We start from the raw sequence: 23,191 nt of genomic DNA on the forward strand, positions 1-23,191 counted from the left end.
AAAATATGCGTCTTACCATCAGGAAAATACGGTACCTGTTGGCCTCATCTGCCGGGTCAGTGTAATTACACATAGCAAAAAAAAAAAAAAGTGATGATAAAAATAAAAACTGGTTTTAGAGCACCATTTTTCGAGACTTGTAACTATTTTTTCCCTTCGGAGCTATGCGAGACATTGCGTGTGTACCTACATGTAGTTCTTATTGATACCGTAATGGGCTACATATGTATTGGGTTCAGGTGCAACAATTAAAAATAAAGGCAAATTTATACACTTTCTATATTTTTTTTTCTGTGCATTTACTATTGGGGTTTAATAATTTTATACAGTGGAGCAAATCTATTTTTTTTTTTATTCATTATAAAGTTGGTCAATTTGTTTTTGCTTATACATTTAAATCTTTTTTTTTACCTTACACTTTATTTCTTTATTCCTCATAGGGACTCAAACTTGCAATAATGTGTATTGTGTATTTCAGTATACAGTAGAAATGACTTGTCTATTCATGGGCTTAATAGGACGAGAGGACCAAAGTAACAGTGATTGCAGCTTTTAGTAGACACCTCCACCCACCCGCTGCCTTTGAAAAGGATTGCTCCATGGAACCAAACTGGAGGAAATGCGTTGAATGAGCGCAATTCCAAGCAAACAATTTTTATGCCATTGTCAGTGATGGACAGTGACATCTAAATGATTAAACAGGAGTAACCGCTAACGCCAGTTGTTGATTTTCCAAGCAGAGGCCAGCTGTACGGCTAAGGCCCCTTTCACACATCAGTTTTTTGCCATCAGTAATAATCCGTCGAATTTTGAAAAAAAAATGGATCCAGTAACTGATGCTGCTGGATCCATTTTTTTCTCATTGACTTGTATTAGCGACGAATTGCGACAGATGGCCTCACGTTTCATTCATTGACGGATCCGTCAAAAAAAAAGTTTCCCCGTCGGACAGAGACAACGACGTCCACTAATGTTTTTTTGTGTACGCAGAAAAAACGGACAGCAACGGATCCATCGCCGTCTGTCATTTGGTAGAATAGAAGTCTATGGGTGCAGGATCTGTCGACATCTGTCAAATGTCAGAACCCGGAGACGGATTCAGTTTCTTTAATCTGAGCATGCTCCAAGTTTTATTGAGCCCCGGCTTGTTGGATCCGTCGAGAAAACACATTGTGATTGATGGCAAAAAACTGATGTGTGAAACAGGCACAGTCATGTATGGCCTATGTTGGGAATGGTTTAAAGAGACAATCAAGTCTGTACTAGTTTCTCTCAAAAAACTGCACCATTTTTAATTATGGGATGTATCCGGCGTTGCACCTGAGCCTTATTGACTTTAATAGATGGCAAGCTGCTATAATTGACCAAGCCCATAGAGAGAAGAAAAAAATAAGTGACGCTGTTCTGGGGGAAAAAAAAAGACAATTTTACCAATCTAGGACTAAGATTATGGAGATTTGTTGCAAAGATTTCTGTAACGGTAAAATCAGTTCCAATAATCAGAATGGATGGTCACTGCAGGAGGTGCACAGATTTCTACCAGCTCCATTCAGATAAATGGCCAATTCTCAAAAATGTCTCCAAAAACCTCCGAGTGTGAATAGTCTCTTACGTTTCTATGAGCATAATTAGGACTTAAACTTCACCTTTCATATAGGGATATCCTGATGAACGGAGGGGACTGTACGCTTTACAGGACGGGTAAAACGATGACACAAAGAATGCCCATCGTGTCACGTACAGGAATAACTCATTTATTTTTCATTAATGTTGGTCACAAACATACAGAATAGTTTAAATATGTAACTGCGGCTCGTACCAGCGCCATGAATAAATGATACCTGTGCGAGGAGTGTTTGCACTGATGGAATAATATTTGAATAGTTTTCTGAGGTTTTGTCACAGGAAAAACAGTGACATTTCTAGAAGGCAATTACAGAGTCACATTGTTCTAACGCCACCGAAGGCGATATGTGACGAGAAATTGAGTTAACAAGGATCGGAATAGGTGAAAGGATGAACACTTGACAGTTTTTTTTTTTTTAAGAAAATATGAAGGGAAAAAAAAAGAAAAGAAAATCAATACATGAAGAGAACAAAAAAAATGGAAGAAAATGTAGTTTTAATGCTTTTAATCTTGTTCTTGTCACAACATTTATCCATTTTCCGGGAAAACAGATTTCATTTTTAGAAATCCTTTTTATTACTCCCAGTTTGTATTGTGTTAAATATGGCAGAATTCATACAGGAGGGGGAAGGGGCTAATGCCCTGAATTCAGGCAGAAAAATCAGACTTTCAGAAACTCCTTTACTTGAACTTAAGCCGGTGTCACACTTGCGAGAGCCGCGCGAGTTTCGCGGTGCATTACCCGGCATGGACTCACACTCTCCTGCATGCAACCGAGCCGCTCCTGTGAGGAGAGTGTGAGTCTGTGTCGGTTGATGCACCGCGAGATTCACGTGAGGCAATCGCAAGTGTGACACTGGCCTTAAGATTGCCAGTAGAGATGGACGAGCACTAATATGCTCGGGTGCTCGGTCCTGGAGTCAAGCAGGCCAGACGCTCTGAAAGGGCTCAACTGGAGTAACGAGTATAATGGAAAACAAAGATTGAAGAGTTCAGCTCTCTGCCCACATACAGCGCATTTCGGGAGTGGGGGGGTTGGTTTTTCTTTTTCATACATTACATCCAAACACATTGTTGTAACCACCAGTGACAGCCATTCAGAGACTGCAAATGGCTATCACTATCATGCAGTGAAGCAAGCCAGTGCTTTGTATTTGATGCTTCACAGACTAAACATCAGACCACCTGTGATACTCGGCCAAGCACCGCGAGTACCGATGCACCCTGATCACTAATTGACAGGCATCCCTATATGGTGGTCCAAGACAGGTCCTGTAGAACCAATAAATAAATAGATTACATGAATTGTTCAACATCATTAAGGTACGTTCATACAAACATTTATTTTTTTTGTTCCTGTGCACAAACAATGTTAGCCTTTGTGCTAGTACTTTCAACATAAATCTCAGGTCCGTGTGGAACATTAAAAGCTCCTAGCATGCTCTAGTCTAGTCTGTTTTAAGGACCAGTGTAGTGCATGTAAATATCAGGCAGCTCCTGCACCCTTCCGTTTTGCGGACTAGCGCACTCAGCTAGTCACATCCACAATTTGCAGACATGACTGGCCTGAGTTTTACTATGGACGTCCGAATTTAGCCTTAAAGTTATTTGAAGATTACATTACGGCTTGTTCACATGTAGAGGTTTTGATGGTTTATTTTCTCCAGCACTTTTTTGGTGTGGGAAATGATAATATGAATGAGATTTGTAAAGTCTCATTTGCTCTGTGCGCTATTTTTACTTGTGAGTTTTGATATGTAATATGGTTTAAAAACAAAACAAAAAAAAACTTAGGTTAATTCAGTATTTTTAGTTTCCCCACTAATCACAAAATGGCTTAGCACAAAAATATCAAATTGTGCCCAAACATTAGTTTTTGACCACATAAGGGATGCTGCTACGTACGGGAAAGTTGCACAACAATTTGGGGGCTTCATTTTCTCCTATTACCAATGTAAGAAGTGGGTTGACATCAGTGGAGAGTATGTGGAATAAATCTAAAGTTTCATCATCCTATCTCGTTTCTTTCGGGGTAAAGCCAAAGACTTATCAGCAGCCCTTTGTACTGTGTGCCTTGACGTTTGGACGGATAACACATTTTTGTTTAAAACTTGATACATGAGACAACTAAAACAGTGAACCTAAGGCGGGCTTTACACGTTGAGACATCGCTAGCAATTGCTAGCGATGTCCAGCACGATAGCACCCGCCCCCGTCGCACATGCGATATGTGGTGATTGCTGCCATAGCGAACATTATCGCTACAGTAGATTCACACGCACATGCCTGCTCGGCGACGTCGCTGTGACTGCCGAACTATCTCCCCTTCAAGGGGGAGGTGCGTTCGGCGTCACCGCAACGTCACTAATCAGCCGGTCAATAGAAGTGGAGGGTGGATCTCGAAGACCGATCCAGACGAAATAACTTACGTTTCAGAGGGATTCCTGAGAACGTGCCCGCGGATGCACTGACAGAGTTCTTAACGGACATTTTTACAGCACTAGTGCCGTCAGCAGAGCAGAGGAATCTACTGATTGATAGGCTGCATCGGATCCCCAAACCCAAATCCGTTCCCAGCTCCGCACCACGGGACGTGATCGCCAGACTGCACTTCTATCATTTTAAAGAGGCAGTAACCAAGGCGGCGGCAGCAAACAAGCAAGAACGTCCAGAAAGATTCCAGAACATCCTGGTGTTCACCGACCTGTCTGCGGACACTCTGAATAGAAGGCGGGAATTCTCATCCGCAACCAAGATCCTGCGGGACAATAACATCACCTACAAATGGGGATACCCGGTAAAGCTAATCGTGATGAAAAATGGAGTCACACACGTCCTCGTGTCCCCCAGAGAGGCTATGACCCTGCTCCAAGACTGGTCCCTGACATCTGTGGACGAAGATACCAGCTCCCCGCTAAAGAAGAGACCCCTGATGCTGAACAAGGAATGATCCTGAACAGGGACACCTTCATTCCATTCTCTATTTTGATGCCACTTTCCTTTTTGATGCCATTCTTTGTTTTGATTGGCAGGTTGGAGGGGCACGAGAATAACGTTTAGTTTTTCTCTCGTTTTATTCTCACCCCCCATTGATACTGGATAGGGACGAATATCCAGTTGGTTCACGTAGAACCGGACTCTGAATTGTAACCTGTTGTAAGTACTGTTTGCACCCTAACCCTTTGCTTCCCTTACCATTACCTTGTACTTGGTGACATATTGATTTCTGTTTTTTCTTCTTTTATTACTATATCTGATGGTATTTAAAATTTCAACTATTAATGTGAAAGGTTTGAACAGCCCCTTTAAGAGATCATTATTGTGGAAAGAGGCCCAGACACTTAAAGCGGACATATTATGTGTCCAAGAGACTTACCTAAACAGCGAGGACGCACATAGACTAAAACACCAGCATTACCCCCACATCTATGCCTCACACGCAGTGAAAAAGAAAAGAGGCGTAACGATTGCGATAAAGGACACTATAGCGTTCCAGCTCATTGATAAAATCCTAGATGACGAGGGCAGATATGTGATACTCATATGCAATATCAATAATAAGACATACACAATCATCTCTATATACGCACCTAATTCAGGACAAATCACCTTTATTAGAGAACTTATAACCAAATTATCTAAAATAAAACAAGGATTGCTACTAATCTGCGGAGACTTCAATATCGTCCTGATCCCCAATATAGACAAATCCTGGTGCTCCAAGAAAACATCCCAGTCCCATGCGCTGTCCCAATGCCTCCTGTCAGAAGAATTGTATGACACATGGAGGGTCCTTCACGCCTCCGAACGGGACTACACATTTTACTCACATCCACATAAAATATACTCCAGAATTGACCTAATAGTGGTGGATAAGTGGCTCCTGCAAAATATACAATCGGCCCAAATAGGGAACATAACCTGGTCGGACCATGCCCCTATGTCATGCCAAATAAGAGAGACATATAATAACCCAACATATTCCCCATGGATGGAGAATTAATAACCACTTAATATCCTCAGATAGTATCAAATCCCAAATCCAAGACCTGTTACAGGAATATTTTGATATTAATAGCACCCCAGACATGTCCCCGACCACAGTGTTGTGCGCCCACAAGGCGTACATAAGAGGACGGATAATACAGATAGCAGCACAACACAAAAAGCTAAGAATGCGACAGATAGAGGGACTTCACAAAAGTATAGCATCATTAGAGGATGCCCATAAAAACAGCCCCTCACCCGCTATATACAAAGACCTACAAAAGGCAAGATACGATCTATACCAACTACTCCAATATAAACATGAGCACAACATGAGGAGAAGCAAAGCCAAATATTACTGGCAGGGAAACAAGGCGAGCAAAATACTAGCCAATAAAATCAAAGCCAGACTAACAAAGCAAAGGATAGCTCATATACAAGATGCCCAAAAGGACAAAATATACAACCCCAGACATCGCCAACACCTTCGCCAAATACTACTCCTCACTCTACAATCTCAAAGATGACAATCTCACCCCACAACCCAGCGCTGAACTCATTAATAACTTCCTAAATAGTATATCACTACCCAAAATCCCAGAGGACAAACTGACGGCAATAAACCAACCCATAAGCCAAATAGAAATCCAACAAGCCATCCAAACATCTAAGAATAACAAATCCCCAGGACCGGACGGGATAACGAACGAATACTTCAAGAAATTTCATCAAATATTGTCCCCACACCTATTACTAGTCTTCCAGAATATATTTGAAACAGGCCAAATATGAGATGAGATGCTACAGGCGACCATAGTCCCCCTCCCCAAACCAGGTAAAACCCCCCGACCAAACCAATATCTTCAGGCCGATATCCCTACTGAATACTGACCTCAAGCTATACTCCAAAATCCTGGCAGGTCGGATCTCCGGTGTAATGCCCTCCCTGGTGCACAGAGACCAGGTTGGGTTTATCAAATCCAGACAGACGCTGGATGGCACCAGACGGATGATTGACCTCATCAGTGTGGTGGGGAGAGGCCGGACGCCGTCTCTGCTCCTAGCACTGGACGCGGAGAAGGCGTTCGATCGGGTGCATTGGGGCTATCTATTTGAGGTTTTATCCAGATTCGGATTTACTGGCAGCATTTTTAATGCAATTACTTTATTATACTCTCATCCATCAGCGTCAGTTTTTGTCTCTGGAATGATGTCGGACAAGTTCCCTGTCACAAATGGGACGAGACAAGGGTGTCCGCTATCGCCCCTCATATTCGCCTTGGCGATTGAACCTTTAGCGGAAAAAATCCGATCTCACCCAGTAATATCAGGAATCCAGGTGGACAGGACAGAACACAAAACAGGTCTGTTTGCGGACGACATCATTCTAGCGATAACAAACCCCACAGAGTCATTACCGGCAGCAATGCAAATAATTGATCTGTTCTCTAGAATCTCATATTATAAACTAAACACGTCTAAATGTCAGGTATTAAACCTAACCCCATCCACAACGTACCCCAAAAAATTCCAGAACAAGTACCCCTTCAATTGGAATAACGATAGTATTGAGTATCTAGGTATCCAGCTAACACTCTCGGCAGATAAAATGTTATCTCTGAATTATGAGTCCCTGAAGAGGAAAATCCAAGCTGACATATTAAGAATGAAGAAACACGAGCTATTGTGGATGGACAGGATCGCATCAGTGAAGATGTTCATTCTCCCGCAGATATTGTATCTGTTCCGCAATCTCCCCATCATATTCCCAATGAAAATACTAAAAGAGATACAAGCCATCCTCTCCAAACATATATGGCAGGGAAAACAGCCCAGAGTCCAGGCAGACATACTCTACACCACTATAAGTAAGGGGGGCCTGGGATACCCCTCAGTGGTCCGCTACTACGGAGCCGCACTATTCGAGCAGCTACACTTCATGTGGAACGATGACGATGACCGGCACTGGATAACCATTCAGAAATATCTGATTGGAGCCACCAGTGTCTCAGCCTTTTTCCATGCACACCACACTTTAATCCCTGGTAGGAATTTTAACATATCCCCAACCATAGACGCGATCATGGAGCTATGGAAGATGTTAACTAATAAATTAGGCCTTATACAAATCGCACTCCTTAAGGCCCCCATAGAGACACTGGAGCATTGTATCCCTGACCTAAAGCTTAAAAACTGGAAACTATGCCAAATCACATGTATTGGGAATCTGTATGGTGGGGAGGAATTACTCACCTTCTCATCATTGCGAGATAGATACAATATACCACAAAGGGACTTCTACAAATATCTGCAGATCCGACACTTCCTATATGGAAGGAAGGAGCAGATGACTGCACCACCATCTAAGCTGTACTCTATGTTACTGAACCCCACCTCACAGATGAAAGCATTGTCTATAAGCTATGATTGTATGCTAGAGAACACCCTGCCCTCGCTAACCACATACCTGCAAAAATGGGAAAGAGACTCACACTGTACCTTCACACCGGATCAATGGCGAGCATCCTTCCTAATTATTGGAAGCGAATCTAAATGCACTAACCACATAGAAAACGCAAGGAAACTATTATATAGGTGGTATCTCACCCCCCATAGACTATCTAAGATGTCCTGCAATTCCCCGGACACGTGCTGGAGATGTGGAGACCCCAGCGCAGACATGTTACACATATGGTGGAAATGTAGTAATGTCAGACGTCTGTGGGAAGCAATAAATCATTTAATATTTCAGATTTGTGGTGTAGGAATAACGCTGTCCGCACAGCAGGCGCTGCTCGCCATCGATCTGGACTCACTCCCCTACGAGATCCGCACAGTAATTGTACATATCATTGTGGCAATAAGACTCAAAATCGCAAGTTACTGGAAAACCCCCCAATGCCCCGCATTAACCGAAGTCATCTCACTGATCAATGAGAACTGCCTATCCGAGAAGATACTCGCTTCATCCAACAATAACACAGCGCTATTCTATAAGAAATGGAACTACTGGTTATCTTTCCGATTAAATACTGTTATCAAATGAATCTACAGATGTATATATGGAGAATGTGACCCGGAAATTGATGTGATATCACCATTCCCCCATCCCCTTCTCCCCCTCCCCCCTCTCCCTTGTTTAATACCCATATTATTGTGATTTTTGTTGATAATGTGATGACAATATGATGTATGATGTAACATTTGACATTAATTACTAATAAAAAGTTATGGTTTAAAAAAAAAAAAAAAAAGAAGTGGAGGGGCGGAGATGAGCGGGACATAACATCTCGCCCACATTCTCTCTTCTGCATTGCCGTCGGGACGCAGGTAAGGTGATGTTTGTCGCTCCTGCGGGTTTATACACAGCAATGTGTGGAGCTGCAGGAACAACAAACAACATCGTACCTGCGGTCGACCAGACATTATGAAAAGGAACGACGCTACACAGTTCACCGATTTTCGACGCTTTTGCGATCGTTTATCGTCGCACCTAGGATTTACACGTTGCGATGTCGCTACCGGCGCCGGATGTGCGTCACTAACAACGTGACCCGACGATATTTCGGAAGCGATGTCGCAACGTGGAAAGTCCCCCTAAGTTTGATGTTTATTTTAGTAATAAGGATAAGGCCAATACAAGTTAGTAGGCTGTATAGGAAACAGAATCAATGGACTAGGAAAAAGACTAAATGGAAAATTCCATTTATTTTATGGGGTCCAGGAGAGCCAAGGTATTAACTATGCTATAGGAATTTACTGGTCACCTCCGGAAAGGATTACTGGTTAAGATCACCCTGAAGGAACAACCACAGCCATATCTATTATATTTTATAGAATGAGTGAGTTTGGTGTAACCGGGAACCATAAAATAAAGACATTACCCAGTGCCAGGATAGTAAGGACTTGCTACTCAAGCATCAGTGTTGATTTTATAGTTTGGCTGTTGAGACAGATCAAATATGGAGTGTATTATAGTTTGTCTACTGGGTTGCGTGTTTTAATAGGGTGCTAAGTGGCTTGTCCCAGAGCTATACAAGGGGTGAATTGTGCTAGCATCGATAGAAGCATTTAGGGTTTTAGAGTATAGAGCCAGACCTGGGAGCTTGGGGAACGAAATTTGCTTTATAATAGATGTAGGAAAAATACTCTTCAGGGAAAGACAACAAAGAGAACAAGGGGCCTGTGAGTCGAAGGTCAACCCAATGTTGGTGTAAAACATAGTATGCACTATGTTCCAAGTGCACCCGGAGAACTCCTAGGAGCGTACTGTATTTAGTACAAAACCCAAACTTTACAGTTCGGATTCGCTCATCCCTACACTTGAATTCAGCTATGCTAAAACCACATTATTGCAGAATGTAGATAAAATCAGTCTCCATAAAGACCAGCCTAGGGCAAGGCTTCCCAGAAATACCAACATGACAGGCACAGAAGTCTGTATCAGGTCCCTGGATGCCATGTAAACCCACTATAGCATCACAGCCGATAGGTGCAAGAAATGGCCCCACTCCCCCCCCCCCGCCCTTAAGGCCGAGCAGCCTAATAGCTGCGGTCATTGATTTTGTCAGCGGCATCTGACACTATAATGTAGGCTCAGCTCCTGAGCTTGCTCCATATATGTGGCCTGAGATTGTATGTGTATGTGTGTTATCAGTATGTGCAATGTTTGGAAGGGGAGAAATACACTTAGGTCCAGAAATATTTGGACAGTGACACAAGTTTTGTTATTTTAGCTGTTTACAAAAACATGTTCAGAAATACAATTATATATATACATATATATATATATAATATGGGCTGAAAGTGCACACTCCCAGCTACAATATGAGAGTTTTCACATCCAAATCGGAGAAAGGGTTTAGGAATCATAGCTCTGTAATGCATAGCCTCCTCTTTTTCAAGGGACCAAAAGTAATTGGACAAGGGACTCTAAGGGCTGCAATTAACTCTGAAGGCGTCTCCCTCGTTAACCTGTAATCAATGAAGTAGTTAAAAGGTCTGGGGTTGATTACAGGTGTGTGGTTTTGCATTTGGAAGCTGTTGCTGTGACCAGACAACATGCGGTCTAAGGAACTCTCAATTGAGGTGAAGCAGAACATCCTGAGGCTGAAAAAAAAAGAAAAAATCTATCAGAGAGATAGCAGACATGCTTGGAGTAGCAAAAATCAACAGTCGGGTACATTCTGAGAAAAAAGGAATTGACTGGTGAGCTTGGGAACTCAAAAAGGCCTGGGCGTCCACGGATGACAACAGTGGTGGATGATCGCCGCATACTTTCTTTGGTGAAGAAAAACCCGTTCACAACATCAACTGAAGTCCAGAACACTCTCAGTGAAGTAGGTGTATCTGTCTCTAAGTCAACAGTAAAGAGAAGACTCCATGAAAGTAAATACAAAGGGTTCACATCTAGATGCAAACCATTCATCAATTCCAAAAATAGACAGGCCAGAGTTAAATTTGCTGAAAAACACCTCATGAAGCCAGCTCAGTTCTGGAAAAGTATTCTATGGACAGATGAGACAAAGATCAACCTGTACCAGAATGATGGGAAGAAAAAAGTTTGGAGAAGAAAGGGAACGGCACATGATCCAAGGCACACCACATCCTCTGTAAAACATGGTGGAGGCAACGTGATGGCATGGGCATGCATGGCTTTCAATGGCACTGGGTCACTTGTGTTTATTGATGACATAACAGCAGACAAGAGTAGCCGGATGAATTCTGAAGTGTACCGGGATATACTTTCAGCCCAGATTCAGCCAAATGCCGCAAAGTTGATCAGACGGCGCTTCATAGTACAGATGGACAATGACCCCAAGCATACAGCCAAAGCTACCCAGGAGTTCATGAGTGCAAAAAAGTGGAACATTCTGCAATGGCCAAGTCAATCACCAGATCTTAACCCAATTGAGCATGCATTTCACTTGCTCAAATCCAGACTTAAGACGGAAGGACCCACAAACAAGCAAGAAGGCTTCGGCTGTAAAGGCCTGGCAAAGCATTAAGAAGGAGGAAACCCAGCGTTTGGTGATGTCCATGGGTTCCAGACTTAAGGCAGTGATTGCCTCCAAAGGATTCGCAACAAAATATTGAAAATAAAAATATTTTGTTTGGGTTTGGTTTATTTGTCCAATTACTTTTGATCTCCTAAAATGTGGAGTGTTTGTAAAGAAATGTGTACAATTCCTACAATTTCTATCAGATATTTTTGTTCAAACCTTCAAATTAAACGTTACAATCTGCACTTGAATTCTGTTGTAGAGGTTTCATTTCAAATCCAATGTGGTGGCATGCAGAGCCCAACTCGCGAAAATTGTGTCACTGTCCAAATATTTCTGGACCTAACTGTACATTTCTTACTTTGGAAATTCACATCAGAATGGTTGTATAATCCTAGACTTCAAATGAGCATTTTCGACTGATTACATCGGCGCTGGTTTTTCTATATTTCTGCTTTGGTATAGGTACAGTAATAGAAGTGTAGTGAAACAGCAATAGCACCCGGATGGACCCATTGACGGTAAGGCTCTGTGCGCACTGGGAAATGAAATTTCCTTGAGAGAATTCCGCATGCTCTCAAAGATTACCGCACCCGCGGTAAAAAACCGCGGGAAACCGCACCCGAAAACCGCATGCGGTTTGCCGCGGTTTGCCGTGGTTTTACCGCGGTATTATTCGCGGTATTGCCGCGGTTTTGCCGCGTGCGGGTTGGGATGTGCTTTATTGCATTCAATGCAATAAAGCACATTGAAGAAAAAAAAAAAAAAATACATTTAATTATGATAGTAGATAGACAGAAGAATAGATAGAGGGATAGATAGATAGACAGACAGATAGATAGAGGGATAGATAGAGGACAGATCGCTGCATTTCCCACGGTCGGCAGTGAGTTCACATTACCGGCCGTGGGAAATGACCGGTAATTACCTCTGCTGTCTGCTGCATTCAGCCTGTGTCTGTGACAGTCGCGGCTGGATGTCAGCAGTGCAGGACGCAGGAGCCGGAGCTGTGGATTATGCAGGACCCTGTGGATTACGCCGGAGCTTTGTTTGGGGGGGTTAATAAAATGGTGAACGAGGCTTGTTGGTTTTATTTAAAATAAAGGATTTTTGGTGTCTGTGTTTTTTCACTTTACTTACGGGTTGATCATGTCAGCTGTCACATAGACGCTGCCATGATCAAGCCTGGGGTTAATGGCGGTAGTCCCCCACCAACATTAACCCCTTGTATTACCTTGCCACCACTGCTACACGGTGGCAAGAAGAGCCGAGGACACGCCGGTGCTGCCGCATATTGCATGCGACAGTGCCGGGGCAGCTGCGGCTGATATTCTCGGCTGCGGGAGGGGGAGTGAGGCGGGGGACATTACCCCTGCCCCTCTCCCTCCCCAGCCTGAGAATACCGGGCCGCCGCTGTGTGCTTACCTCGGCTGGAAGGTAAATATGCAGCGGCTTCCTCTTCCTGTAATGACATCACTTCCCTGCAAAACCGCAGACAAGCGATGCACATTACCGGAGGTAAACCGCGAAATACCGCAGGGAATAACGCAGGAAAACGCAGTGAACCGCACAGAATTTGCTGCCTGCGTTATTCCCTGCGGGATTTCATGATTAACATTGAGTCAATGGAGTGAAATCCCGCAGCGATGTGCGGAAAAGAAGTGACATGCACTTGTTTTTGCTGCGGGATTCCCGCAGCAAAACATGCAGCTGTCAAATTCCGCCCAGTGCGCACAGGATTTTTTTTCTCCATAGGATTTGCTGGTGATTCACTGCAGAGATGTTATGAACATTTTCTGCAGCGAAACATGCAGCAAATCCGCGAAAAATCCGCGGCAAAATCCGGTAAGTGCGCACATAGCCTAAAAGGCGTTATCTGTCTGAAGTTTGAACAGAACAAACACCACATCATGCTTTTCATGAGTTCTTCTCAATATTTTTTCACCCAGCCTGACTTGCAGATACAGCTTGTACTGAGCAGTATGAGATCTCAGCAGCAGTAGAGGAAGAGGGTCACTTCCCATTGAAAAACAATATGTCTCTCTCTATTCTGAAATGGCTGATAACAGGAAACAATAGATTGTCATACTAAAGTGAGAGCATTACCTTACAGCGAAGCTTGGAGTGCTTCTGTTACTTGGTGAGGAGAGTTCAGTCTTCTGCTTCTTCGGTTGTTGAGTGAATGAACTTGTGCCATCCGCAGCATTCACTGTCCACTCTTCAATCTCACTGCTTCTTCTCTTACTGGACACCCTGTGCATGTCGTTATAACGGTTAATAATGGAGACACCTGCCGGAGACATAGGTGTACCTAGCTCTTCTGTATAGGAATTATTTTTTGCACTGAAATCACTTAACACCAATGTTGTAAATCCAAAAGCGGTATTTCTATTAATCTTCACTTCAGACAATGGTTTTCCAAAATTATTACACGGATATTTAATCAGGTCAGAGTCACTTTCAATGGACCGATTTTTTGGTGCTGGAAAAGAGAAAAACAAGAATCATAAAAACACCCCAGCACATCACATCACTTTCCCCTATATTTGCCTACTACAAATGTTTGTTTTTCAGGGATGGTGTAAAACAAAAAAAAAAATCAAAAAAAATAGTAACTTGACTGGTAACAGATTCTACATTTTACAGTAATACCTCGGTTTTCGTTGACATCGATTATTGCAGGATTCGGATTTCATCGATTTTTTTTTTTTTCCCGGTGGAAAATTTGTCTCGGTTTTCGTCGGCTGCGTTGGATTTCGTCTGACTTCATCTGCATGCCCACGCTGCTAAGTTTTGGGACTGCAAAGGGCGAATCGCGCACTCTCCTGCTGAGAGGCGTGATGCGTGAGCATTACCCTGCGTTTCAAAATGTAAGTACGGTCCCTGTAGGTATAGGTGTGTCCCTTGCTAATCAGTTGGCTAATTAGTTAACCCCTTCCTTGTGGCTCCATCATGGGACCAAAGAAAGTTTCCAGGGCCAGCAGCCTTTTGAAGAAGGAGGCCAGGAACAACATAGAGTTGAAGAAGGAAATTAATGGAAAATACGAGAGTGGCATTAGGATTCCTCAACTAGACCACATTTAAGGGGCGCCAGCCACAATAAGTTCCATTAAGGCAAAAAAGGAAGCAATAAAGGATGCTAATGTACGAAAGGTGTGAATACGATAACAAAACAGAGATCGCGAACAATTGAAGAGATTGAACAGTTATTATTAATCTGAATCAATCAAAAACAGTTAGATGGCAATTCTGTTTCGGAGGCCATCATATGTGAAATAGCCAGACTGTTATATGCTGATCTTATTAAGAAAAAGCCTGGGACAAGTGCTAGTGCACTTAATGATTTTAAGGCCAGCAGAGGCAGGTTCGGTAAATTCAAGAGGTGCACTGGCATACAGAGTGTTACTAGGAATGGCGAAGCTGCGAGTTCGGACAAGTTTGGGGCAGAAAAATTTGTGACTGAATTCAAAAATTACATAGAGGATGAAGGATTCATCCCTCAACAAGTCTTCAACTGTGAAGAAACTGGCCTCTTGGAAAAAAATGCCAAAGAGGACGTTCATTACACAGGAGGAAAAAGCACTGCCAGGGTATAAGCCTATGAAAGATAGGCTAACTTTTTTGTTTTGTGCTAATGCTGGTGGTGATTGCAAACTGAAGCCATTACTGGTGTACCATTCAGAAACTCCTAGAGTGTTTAGCAGAAACAATTAAAAGTAAATTGTGTGTGATGTAAGGGCAAACAAGGACAATTTTCATTGAGTGGATGAATGAAGTGTTTGGCCCAAGTGTGAAAAAATACCTCCAGGACAATCAGTTGCCCCTTAAGTGCCTCCTGCTAATGGACAATGCTCCTACACATCCTCCTAGTTTGGAAGACACTTTGTTGGAGTTCAGTTTCATCACAGAGAAGCTCTTGCCTCCTAATACCACACTTCTCATCCAGCCCATGGACCAGAATGTCATTTCAAATTTCAAGAAACTGTACACAAAAGCAATGTTTCAAAGGTGCTTTGAGGTAACATCAGATACAGAATTGTCCTTAAGAGAGTTCTGGAAAAAACATTTCAACATTCTCAACTGCATTAGCCTCATAAATAAGGCTTGGCAGGGAGTGACATCCAGGACATTGACATCTGCTTGGAAAAAATTATGGCCAGGATGTGTCCTTGAGAGGGATTTTGAAGAAATTGAGCCTTCCTCTGATGACCCTACAAATGTGGTGCAGTCAGTTGTTGATTTGGGGACATCCATGGGTTTGGAGGTGAATGGTGAGGATGTGGAAGAGTTAGTGGATGACCACAGTGAAGAACTCACCACTGAAGAGCTGAAAGCCCTCAGATGAAGAGGGAAAGACAGAGAAGAATGTGCCATCTTCAGAGATTAAGGACATCTTCTCCATCTGGAGTGAGGTTCAGGGGTTTGTGGAGAAAAATCACCCTGACAAAGCTGTTGCAGGCAGTGTCTGCAACTTGTTTAATGAGAATGTCTTGCCCCATTTTAGGCAAATCTTAAAGAGGCGGCAGAGACAGACTTCTTTGGACAGCTCTCTTGTGCATCATATCTCCACTGACTCTGAACCTGGTCCTAGTACCAAAAGACCAGGAAGGGAAGTGACCTCAGATAGTGCCTTGCCTATGGTCCTCATGGAGGGGGGATTCCCTTTCCAAACAACGATACAGTACAGTACTGTATCTGTAAATGCCATGTTAAATGTTAGCATTTAAAGATTAGGATTAGTCTTTTATATTCAGGCTATTCCACTTGTTATTGCTTTTACAACTAAACATCTTTATTCTACATAAAATGCGTTTGTGGTCTGCATTTTGGAGGGTCTAAAACTAATTCATTGTATTTACTTTGATTCCTATGGAAATAATTGCTTCGGTTTTCATCGGTTTCGGATTTCATCGATTGTTTTCCGACAGATTATCGACAAAAACCGAGGTACCACTGTATTAATACTTGGACCCTGATTCCATTCAGCAATATCAGAAGAGTATGCAGCGATCTAAAGACGTCAATGAAAGGCCCCTAACTTGCCCGAGTTAAAAGGAGACGTACACAAGTGTATATCCAAATTCTAAACCTCATGCCAATCATTTGAATTAAAGGGTTTGTCAAACAAGCTACAATAAATACCGATCCACAGGATAAACAAAATATATGGCTTTTGATGGTCTGCACAGATCCAAAAAGGTTAAAGGGAGGGGGGGGGGGTCCAAAGTCTTCTATGTAATGGGTTGCTAGTGAGCATGTGTGACCACCACTCCCACATGAACCAAATAAAGCAGTGGTCACAGATGCTCACTGCCGCTCCATTTCCAAAGTCAGACATTTCTCATCTGTCATGTGGTCTTTAACTATAACACAAACATAGTTATTGACATTTTTAAAAAGGTATTGCAGCAAATAACTATTTTACATTTGCAGGATACACCATAAAATGTCTCATAGGAAAACGTCCCACTTCCGAGACCACCATCAGGAGAGGACAAGCGTCAATTAAGTCTATGGATGTTACGAGAACCTCAATACAGTACCCTCTCTGCTGCTATTTGCAACACCCATACACTACATTGAGGACAGCCACATGAATACCTGCCATTTCAGAGTTATCCATATCTTGCAGAGAGGTTTAACTGAATAATAGGGATAATAAGGCTTGTCTTTTTCCAGTAAGTGAATGTCCTAGAGGAGGATTTTTCATTTATTTTTTACAAAGACAATTTCAATTGATGTTTAATAGATTAAAAGCAGAAAAAAACATTATGTCCACAACAAGAGTAACACACCTTCTGGTCTAGGAGTGAGACAGGCATCACAATTCTGGTCAGATGGTTTATTAAGGAGAGTGCAAACTTCACATGCCCAATGTTCTTCTTCACTTTTGGCCACATGGTCTTGTGAGTCTTGTTTATATGCCCATCCAAGAATACTATTTCTTTTTGGCAATGTACTTGTAGAAAAAAAAAAGCATAAAAACATAAAATAGACAAGGTATAATAATAAGAATGGGGAAGAAAAATAACAGCAAAAGCACCAAAGTATGTGTTCACTTGTTAAATATTGAATACAGCCATTTGTCTGGACATTCTGACACTTCTTTCTCACAAAGTCTGATTACTCTATAAAAGGGCTTGTAACAAGTATGGAAGTTATAAAGCTATGTGCCCACGTTGCTTTTTTATGTGCACATAAAGAAGAATGTTTTGGCAGGAAAACTGCACATTTTTTATTGCATTTACTCGTGTTTGTTATTTGCGTTTTTCTATACTTTTTTTGCATTTTTTTAAGTCATGGCGATTGCGACGGTTCAGGCACTATATGCCCACAATCACCGCCAGGTCTCCTGCTGATGTTACAGCAAAGACCAGGTCTCGTTGGCCGGAGTGGTAACCGCGCTGCTCCTGGCAGTTTAACCCCCCCTGAATGCAGCAATTAGTGTGATTGCAGTATTGAGAAGGCAGGGAGAGAGATGACTTATCTCTCCCTGGCGATTGGATCCCAGTAATGCGGTCACAGGGACCTGATCGCTGCCATAATAACCCTAGGTCATCATGGTGACAAACCCGGGTTACTGAGCTACGGAGAGCCTCACACACCATGCTGTCTGCATAGTGTGTGAGGTGACGTGCTGAGATATAATCTACTATAGTGATTAGAGGGGATTATAGATACACAGGAAATAAACGCAGAAACAATTGACATGCTGCTTTTTTTTTCAGCAACAGAATCTGCAAGAAAAAAGTAACAGCGTGTGCACAGTCATGGTTCTCATAGACTTTGCTGGGATGCTTTTTAATTGCTTTTATTGATTAAAAGAAGCAATCAAAAACAAAAAAAAAATGCCACGTGGGCACATAGCCTATGCGATAACCTCCTTATCACTGGGGGTTCCCACAAGTGCTGTTCTCGGCCATCTTCATAAGTCTCATAATACAGACAGGGCTCCACTTGGTATCGGTGGAGTCCTAGCTCTTGGACAACTGTCATGAGGGTAAAAAACAAAAAAAAAAAACCCCAAACATTTAAACCAGTTTTAAAAATAAAAGAACTATAAATCCTGCAATTTTACAATCACATTTTCCGCATGTGTGTGAGGATGGGAGAACAACTCACTAATATGGAACTCATGTCACAAGTATATAGGTAAATTGTTTAGATTCTGATTTGTACCATGCCAAGTATAATGCCACCAAATACAGAAAGAAGGGAATTTTGTTTACTTACCGTAAATTCCTTTTCTTCTAGCTCCTATTGGGAGACCCAGACAATTGGGTGTATAGCTTCTGCCTCCGGAGGCCACACAAAGTATTACACTCAAAAGTGTAACCCCTCCCCTCTGCCTATACACCCTCCCGTGCATCACGGGCTCCTCAGTTTTGGTGCAAAAGCAGGAAGGAGGAAACTTATAAATTGGTTTAAGGTAAATTCAATCCGAAGGATGTTCGGAGAACTGAAAACCATGAAACAATTGAACATGAACAACATGTGTACACAAAAGAACAACTAGCCCGAAGGGAACAGGGGCGGGTGCTGGGTCTCCCAATAGGAGCTAGAAGAAAAGGAATTTACGGTAAGTAAACAAAATTCCCTTCTTCTTTGTCGCTCCATTGGGAGACCCAGACAATTGGGACGTCCAAAAGCAGTCCCTGGGTGGGTAAAAGAATACCTCGATAACAAGAGCCGACACGACTCCCTCTTACAGGTGGGCCACCGCCGCCTGAAGGACTTGCCTACCTAGACTGGCATCTGTCGAAGCATAGGCATGCACTTGATAGTGCTTTGTGAAAGTGTGCATACTAGACCACGTAGCTGCCTGACACACTTGTAGAGCCGTTGCCTGGTGCCGCAATGCCCAGGACGCCCCCACGGCTCTGGTAGAATGGGCTTTCAGCCCCGAAGGAATCGGAAGCCCTGAAGAACGGTAAGCTTCAAGAATCGGTTCCTTGATCCACCGAGCCAAGGTTGACCTGGAAGCTTGCGAACCCTTACGCTGACCAGCCACAAGGACAAAAAGCGCATCTGAACGGCGCAGGGGCGCTGTGCGAGACACGTAGAAACGGAGTGCTCTCACTAGATCTAATGAGTGCAAATCCTTTTCAAAGCGGTGAATTGGATTAGGGCAAAATGAAGGTAAAGTGATATCCTGATTGAGATGAAACGGCGATACCACCTTAGGGAGAAATTCCGGAACAGGACGGAGAACCACCTTATCCTGGTGAAAAACCAGGAAGGGGGCTTTGCATGACAGTGCTGCAAGCTCCGACACTCTACGGAGTGAAGTAACTGCTACTAGAAATGCCACTTTCTGCGAAAGACGTGATAAGGAGACATCCCGCAGCGGCTCAAAAGGCGGTTTCTGAAGAGCCGTTAGCACCCTGTTAAGGTCCCAGGGTTCAAGCGGGCGCTTGTAAGGTGGGACTATGTGGCAAACTCCCTGCAGGAACGTGCGGACCTGCGGAAGCTTGGCCAGGCGCTTTTGAAAGAATATTGAGAGTGCCGATACTTGCTCTTTGAGAGAACTAAGTGACAACCCCTTATCCATTCCGGATTGAAGGAAGGAAAGAAACGTGGGTAAGGCAAAAGGCCAGGGAGTAAAACCTTTATCAGAACACCAGGACAAGAAAATCCGCCAAGTCCTGTGATAGATCTTGGCGGTTGTCGGTTTCCTGGCCTGTCTCATAGTGGCAATGACATCCTGAGACAACCCTGAAGACGCTAGGAGCCAGGATTCAATGGCCACACAGTCAGGTTGAGGGCCGCAGAATTCAGATGGAAAAACGGCCCTTGCGACAGCAAGTCTGGGCGGTCTGGCAGCGCCCACGGCTGACCCACCGTGAGATGCCACAGATTCGGGTACCATGACCGCCTCGGCCAGTCTGGAGCGACGAGAATGGCGCGACGGCAGTCGGACCTGATCTTGCGTAGTACTCTGGGCAGCATTGCCAGAGGAGGAAATACATAAGGCAGTCGAAACTGCGACCAATCCTGAACTAATGCGTCCGCCGCCAGAGCTCTGTGATCTTGAGATCGTGCCATGAAGGCCGGGACCTTGTTGTTGTGCCGTGACGCCATGAGATCGACATCCGGCGTTCCCCAGCGGCGACAGATCTCTCGAAACACTTCTGGGTGCAGGGACCATTCCCCCGCATCCATGCCCTGACGACTGAGAAAATCTGCTTCCCAGTTTTCTACGCCCGGTATGTGAACTGCGGAGATGGTGGATGCTGTGGCTTCCACCCACTGCAGAATTCGCCGGACTTCCTGGAAGGCTTGACGACTCCGCGTGCCGCCTTGGTGGTTGATGTATGCGACGGCAGTGGCGTTGTCCGACTGGATACGGATCTGCCTGCCCTCCAGCAACTGCTGGAAAGCCAATAGGGCCAGATACACTGCCCTTATCTCCAGGACATTGATCTGAAGGGAAGACTCTATCGGAGTCCAGGTTCCCTGAGCCCTGTGATGGAGGAACACCGCTCCCCACCCTGACAGGCTCGCGTCCGTGGTGACCACAGCCCAGGTTGGGGGCAGGAAGGATTTTCCCTGTGATAGAGAAGTGGGAAGAAGCCACCACTGAAGAGACGTCTTTGTTGCGAGGGAAAGAGAGACGTTCCTGTCGAGAGAGTTCGACCTCCTGTCCCATTTGTGGAGAATGTCCCACTGGAGCGGGCGCAGATGGAATTGCGCGAAGGGCACTGCTTCCATCGCTGCCACCATCTTCCCCAGGAAGTGCATGAGGCGTCTCAAGGGGTGTGACTGAGTCTGAATCAGAGATTGCACCCCTGCCTGCAGTGACAGATGTTTGTCTAGTGGTAGCTTGACTACCGCTGACTGTGTATGAAACTCCATCCCTAGATAGGTCAGAGATTGGGTCGGTGTCAACTTGGATTTTGGGAAGTTGATGAGCCACCCGAACTGCTGGAGGGTCTCCAGAGCGACGGTAAGGCTGTGTTGACACGCCGCCCGAGAAGGTGCCCTGACTAGGAGATCGTCTAAGTAGGGAATCACCGAGTGCCCCTGAGAATGCAGGACCGCCACAACGGATGCCATGACTTTGGTGAAAACCCGTGGGGCTGTCGCCAGGCCGAAGGGCGATGCCACGAACTGAAGGTGTTCGTCCCCGATGGCGAAACGCAAAAAGCGTTGATGTTCTGGTGCGATCGGCACATGGAGATAGGCATCCTTGATGTCGATCGATGCGAGGAAGTCTCCTTGTGACATCGAGGCGATGACCGAGCGGAGAGATTCCATCCGGAATCGTCTGGTGCTCACGTGTTTGTTGAGCAATTTGAGGGACGGAATGATCCGTCTTTCTTTGGCACCACGAATAAGTTGGAGTAAAAACCGCGACCCTGTTCCTGAGTGGGAACGGGAGTCACGACTCCTTTTTTCAGAGCGACCACTGCTTGGAAAAGTGCGTCTGCTCGCGCGGGGGGCGGGGAGGTTCTGAAGAAACGAGTCGGAGGACGAGAGCTGAACTCTATCCTGTAACCGTGAGACAGGATGTCTCTCATCCATCGGTCTTGAACATGTGGCCACCAGGCGTCGCGAAAGCGGGAGAGCCTGCCACCGACCGAGGATGCGGTTCGGGGATGCCGTGAGTCATGAGGAGGCCGCCTTGAAAGCAGTGCCTCCGGCGGTCTTTTGGGGGCGTGACTTAGACCGCCACGCATAGGAGTTCCTCTGGCCTTTGTCCTGTCTATTGGACGAAGAGGACTGTGGCTTGGCGGAGGGACGAAAGGACCGAAACCTCGATTGTATTTTTCGTTGCTGAGGTCTCTTAGGTTTGGACTGGGGTAAGGAGGAGTCCTTTCCCTTGGATTCCTTAATAATCTCATCCAATCGTTCGCCAAACAATCTCTCGCCAGAAAACGGCAAACCGGTTAAGAACCTCTTGGAAGCCGAGTCTGCCTTCCATTCGCGCAGCCACATGGCCCTGCGGACTGCAACAGAATTAGCGGATGCCACCGCTGTACGGCTAGCAGAGTCTAGGACTGCGTTCATGGCGTAGGAAGAAAACGCCGACGCCTGAGAGGTTAAAGATGCAACCTGCGGGGCAGACGTACGTGTGACCGCATTAATCTCAGCCAGACAAGCTGAGATAGCTTGGAGTGCCCACACGGCTGCAAAAGCCGGGGCAAAAGACGCTCCCGTGGCCTCATAGATGGATTTCACCAGGAGTTCTATCTGCCTGTCAGTGGCATCTTTTAGTGATGAGCCATCTGCAACCGAAACCACAGATCTAGCCGCCAATCTGGAGACTGGGGGATCCACCTTAGGACATTGAGCCCAACCCTTAACTACGTCAGCGGGGAAGGGGTAACGTGTGTCAGTAAGGCGCTTAGTAAAGCGCTTGTCCGGAACTGCTCTGGGCTTCTGGATGGCATCCCTGAAGTTAGAGTGATCAAAAAATGCACTCCGTGTACGTTTGGGAAACCGAAACTGGTGTTTCTCCTGCTGAGAGGCCGACTCCTCTATAGGTGGAGGCGGGGGAGATAGATCCAACACCTGATTGATGGACGAGATAAGATCATTTACTAAGGCGTCCCCTTCAGGTGTATCAAGATTG

General features: G+C 44.5%; 1 protein-coding gene across 3 annotated transcripts in view; it reads right to left on the bottom strand.

Annotated features, from left to right (window-relative positions):
* The window catches only part of NEIL3 (nei like DNA glycosylase 3), an 80,451-nt gene that overhangs the window by 18,127 nt on the left and 39,133 nt on the right, over nucleotides 1-23,191 (bottom strand). For all 3 annotated transcript variants that reach the window (XM_075347181.1, XM_075347182.1, XM_075347183.1), the window contains 2 exons: nucleotides 17,412-17,575; nucleotides 13,723-14,098 (listed from right to left, as the gene is read on the bottom strand). In XM_075347181.1, the coding sequence (XP_075203296.1) occupies nucleotides 13,723-14,098; nucleotides 17,412-17,575 (540 nt within the window). The remainder of the gene's footprint in view (nucleotides 1-13,722; nucleotides 14,099-17,411; nucleotides 17,576-23,191) is intronic.

This window comes from Anomaloglossus baeobatrachus, chromosome 1, assembly GCF_048569485.1.
Source record: "Anomaloglossus baeobatrachus isolate aAnoBae1 chromosome 1, aAnoBae1.hap1, whole genome shotgun sequence".
In the NCBI taxonomy this organism is placed as follows: Eukaryota; Metazoa; Chordata; class Amphibia; order Anura; family Aromobatidae; genus Anomaloglossus; species Anomaloglossus baeobatrachus.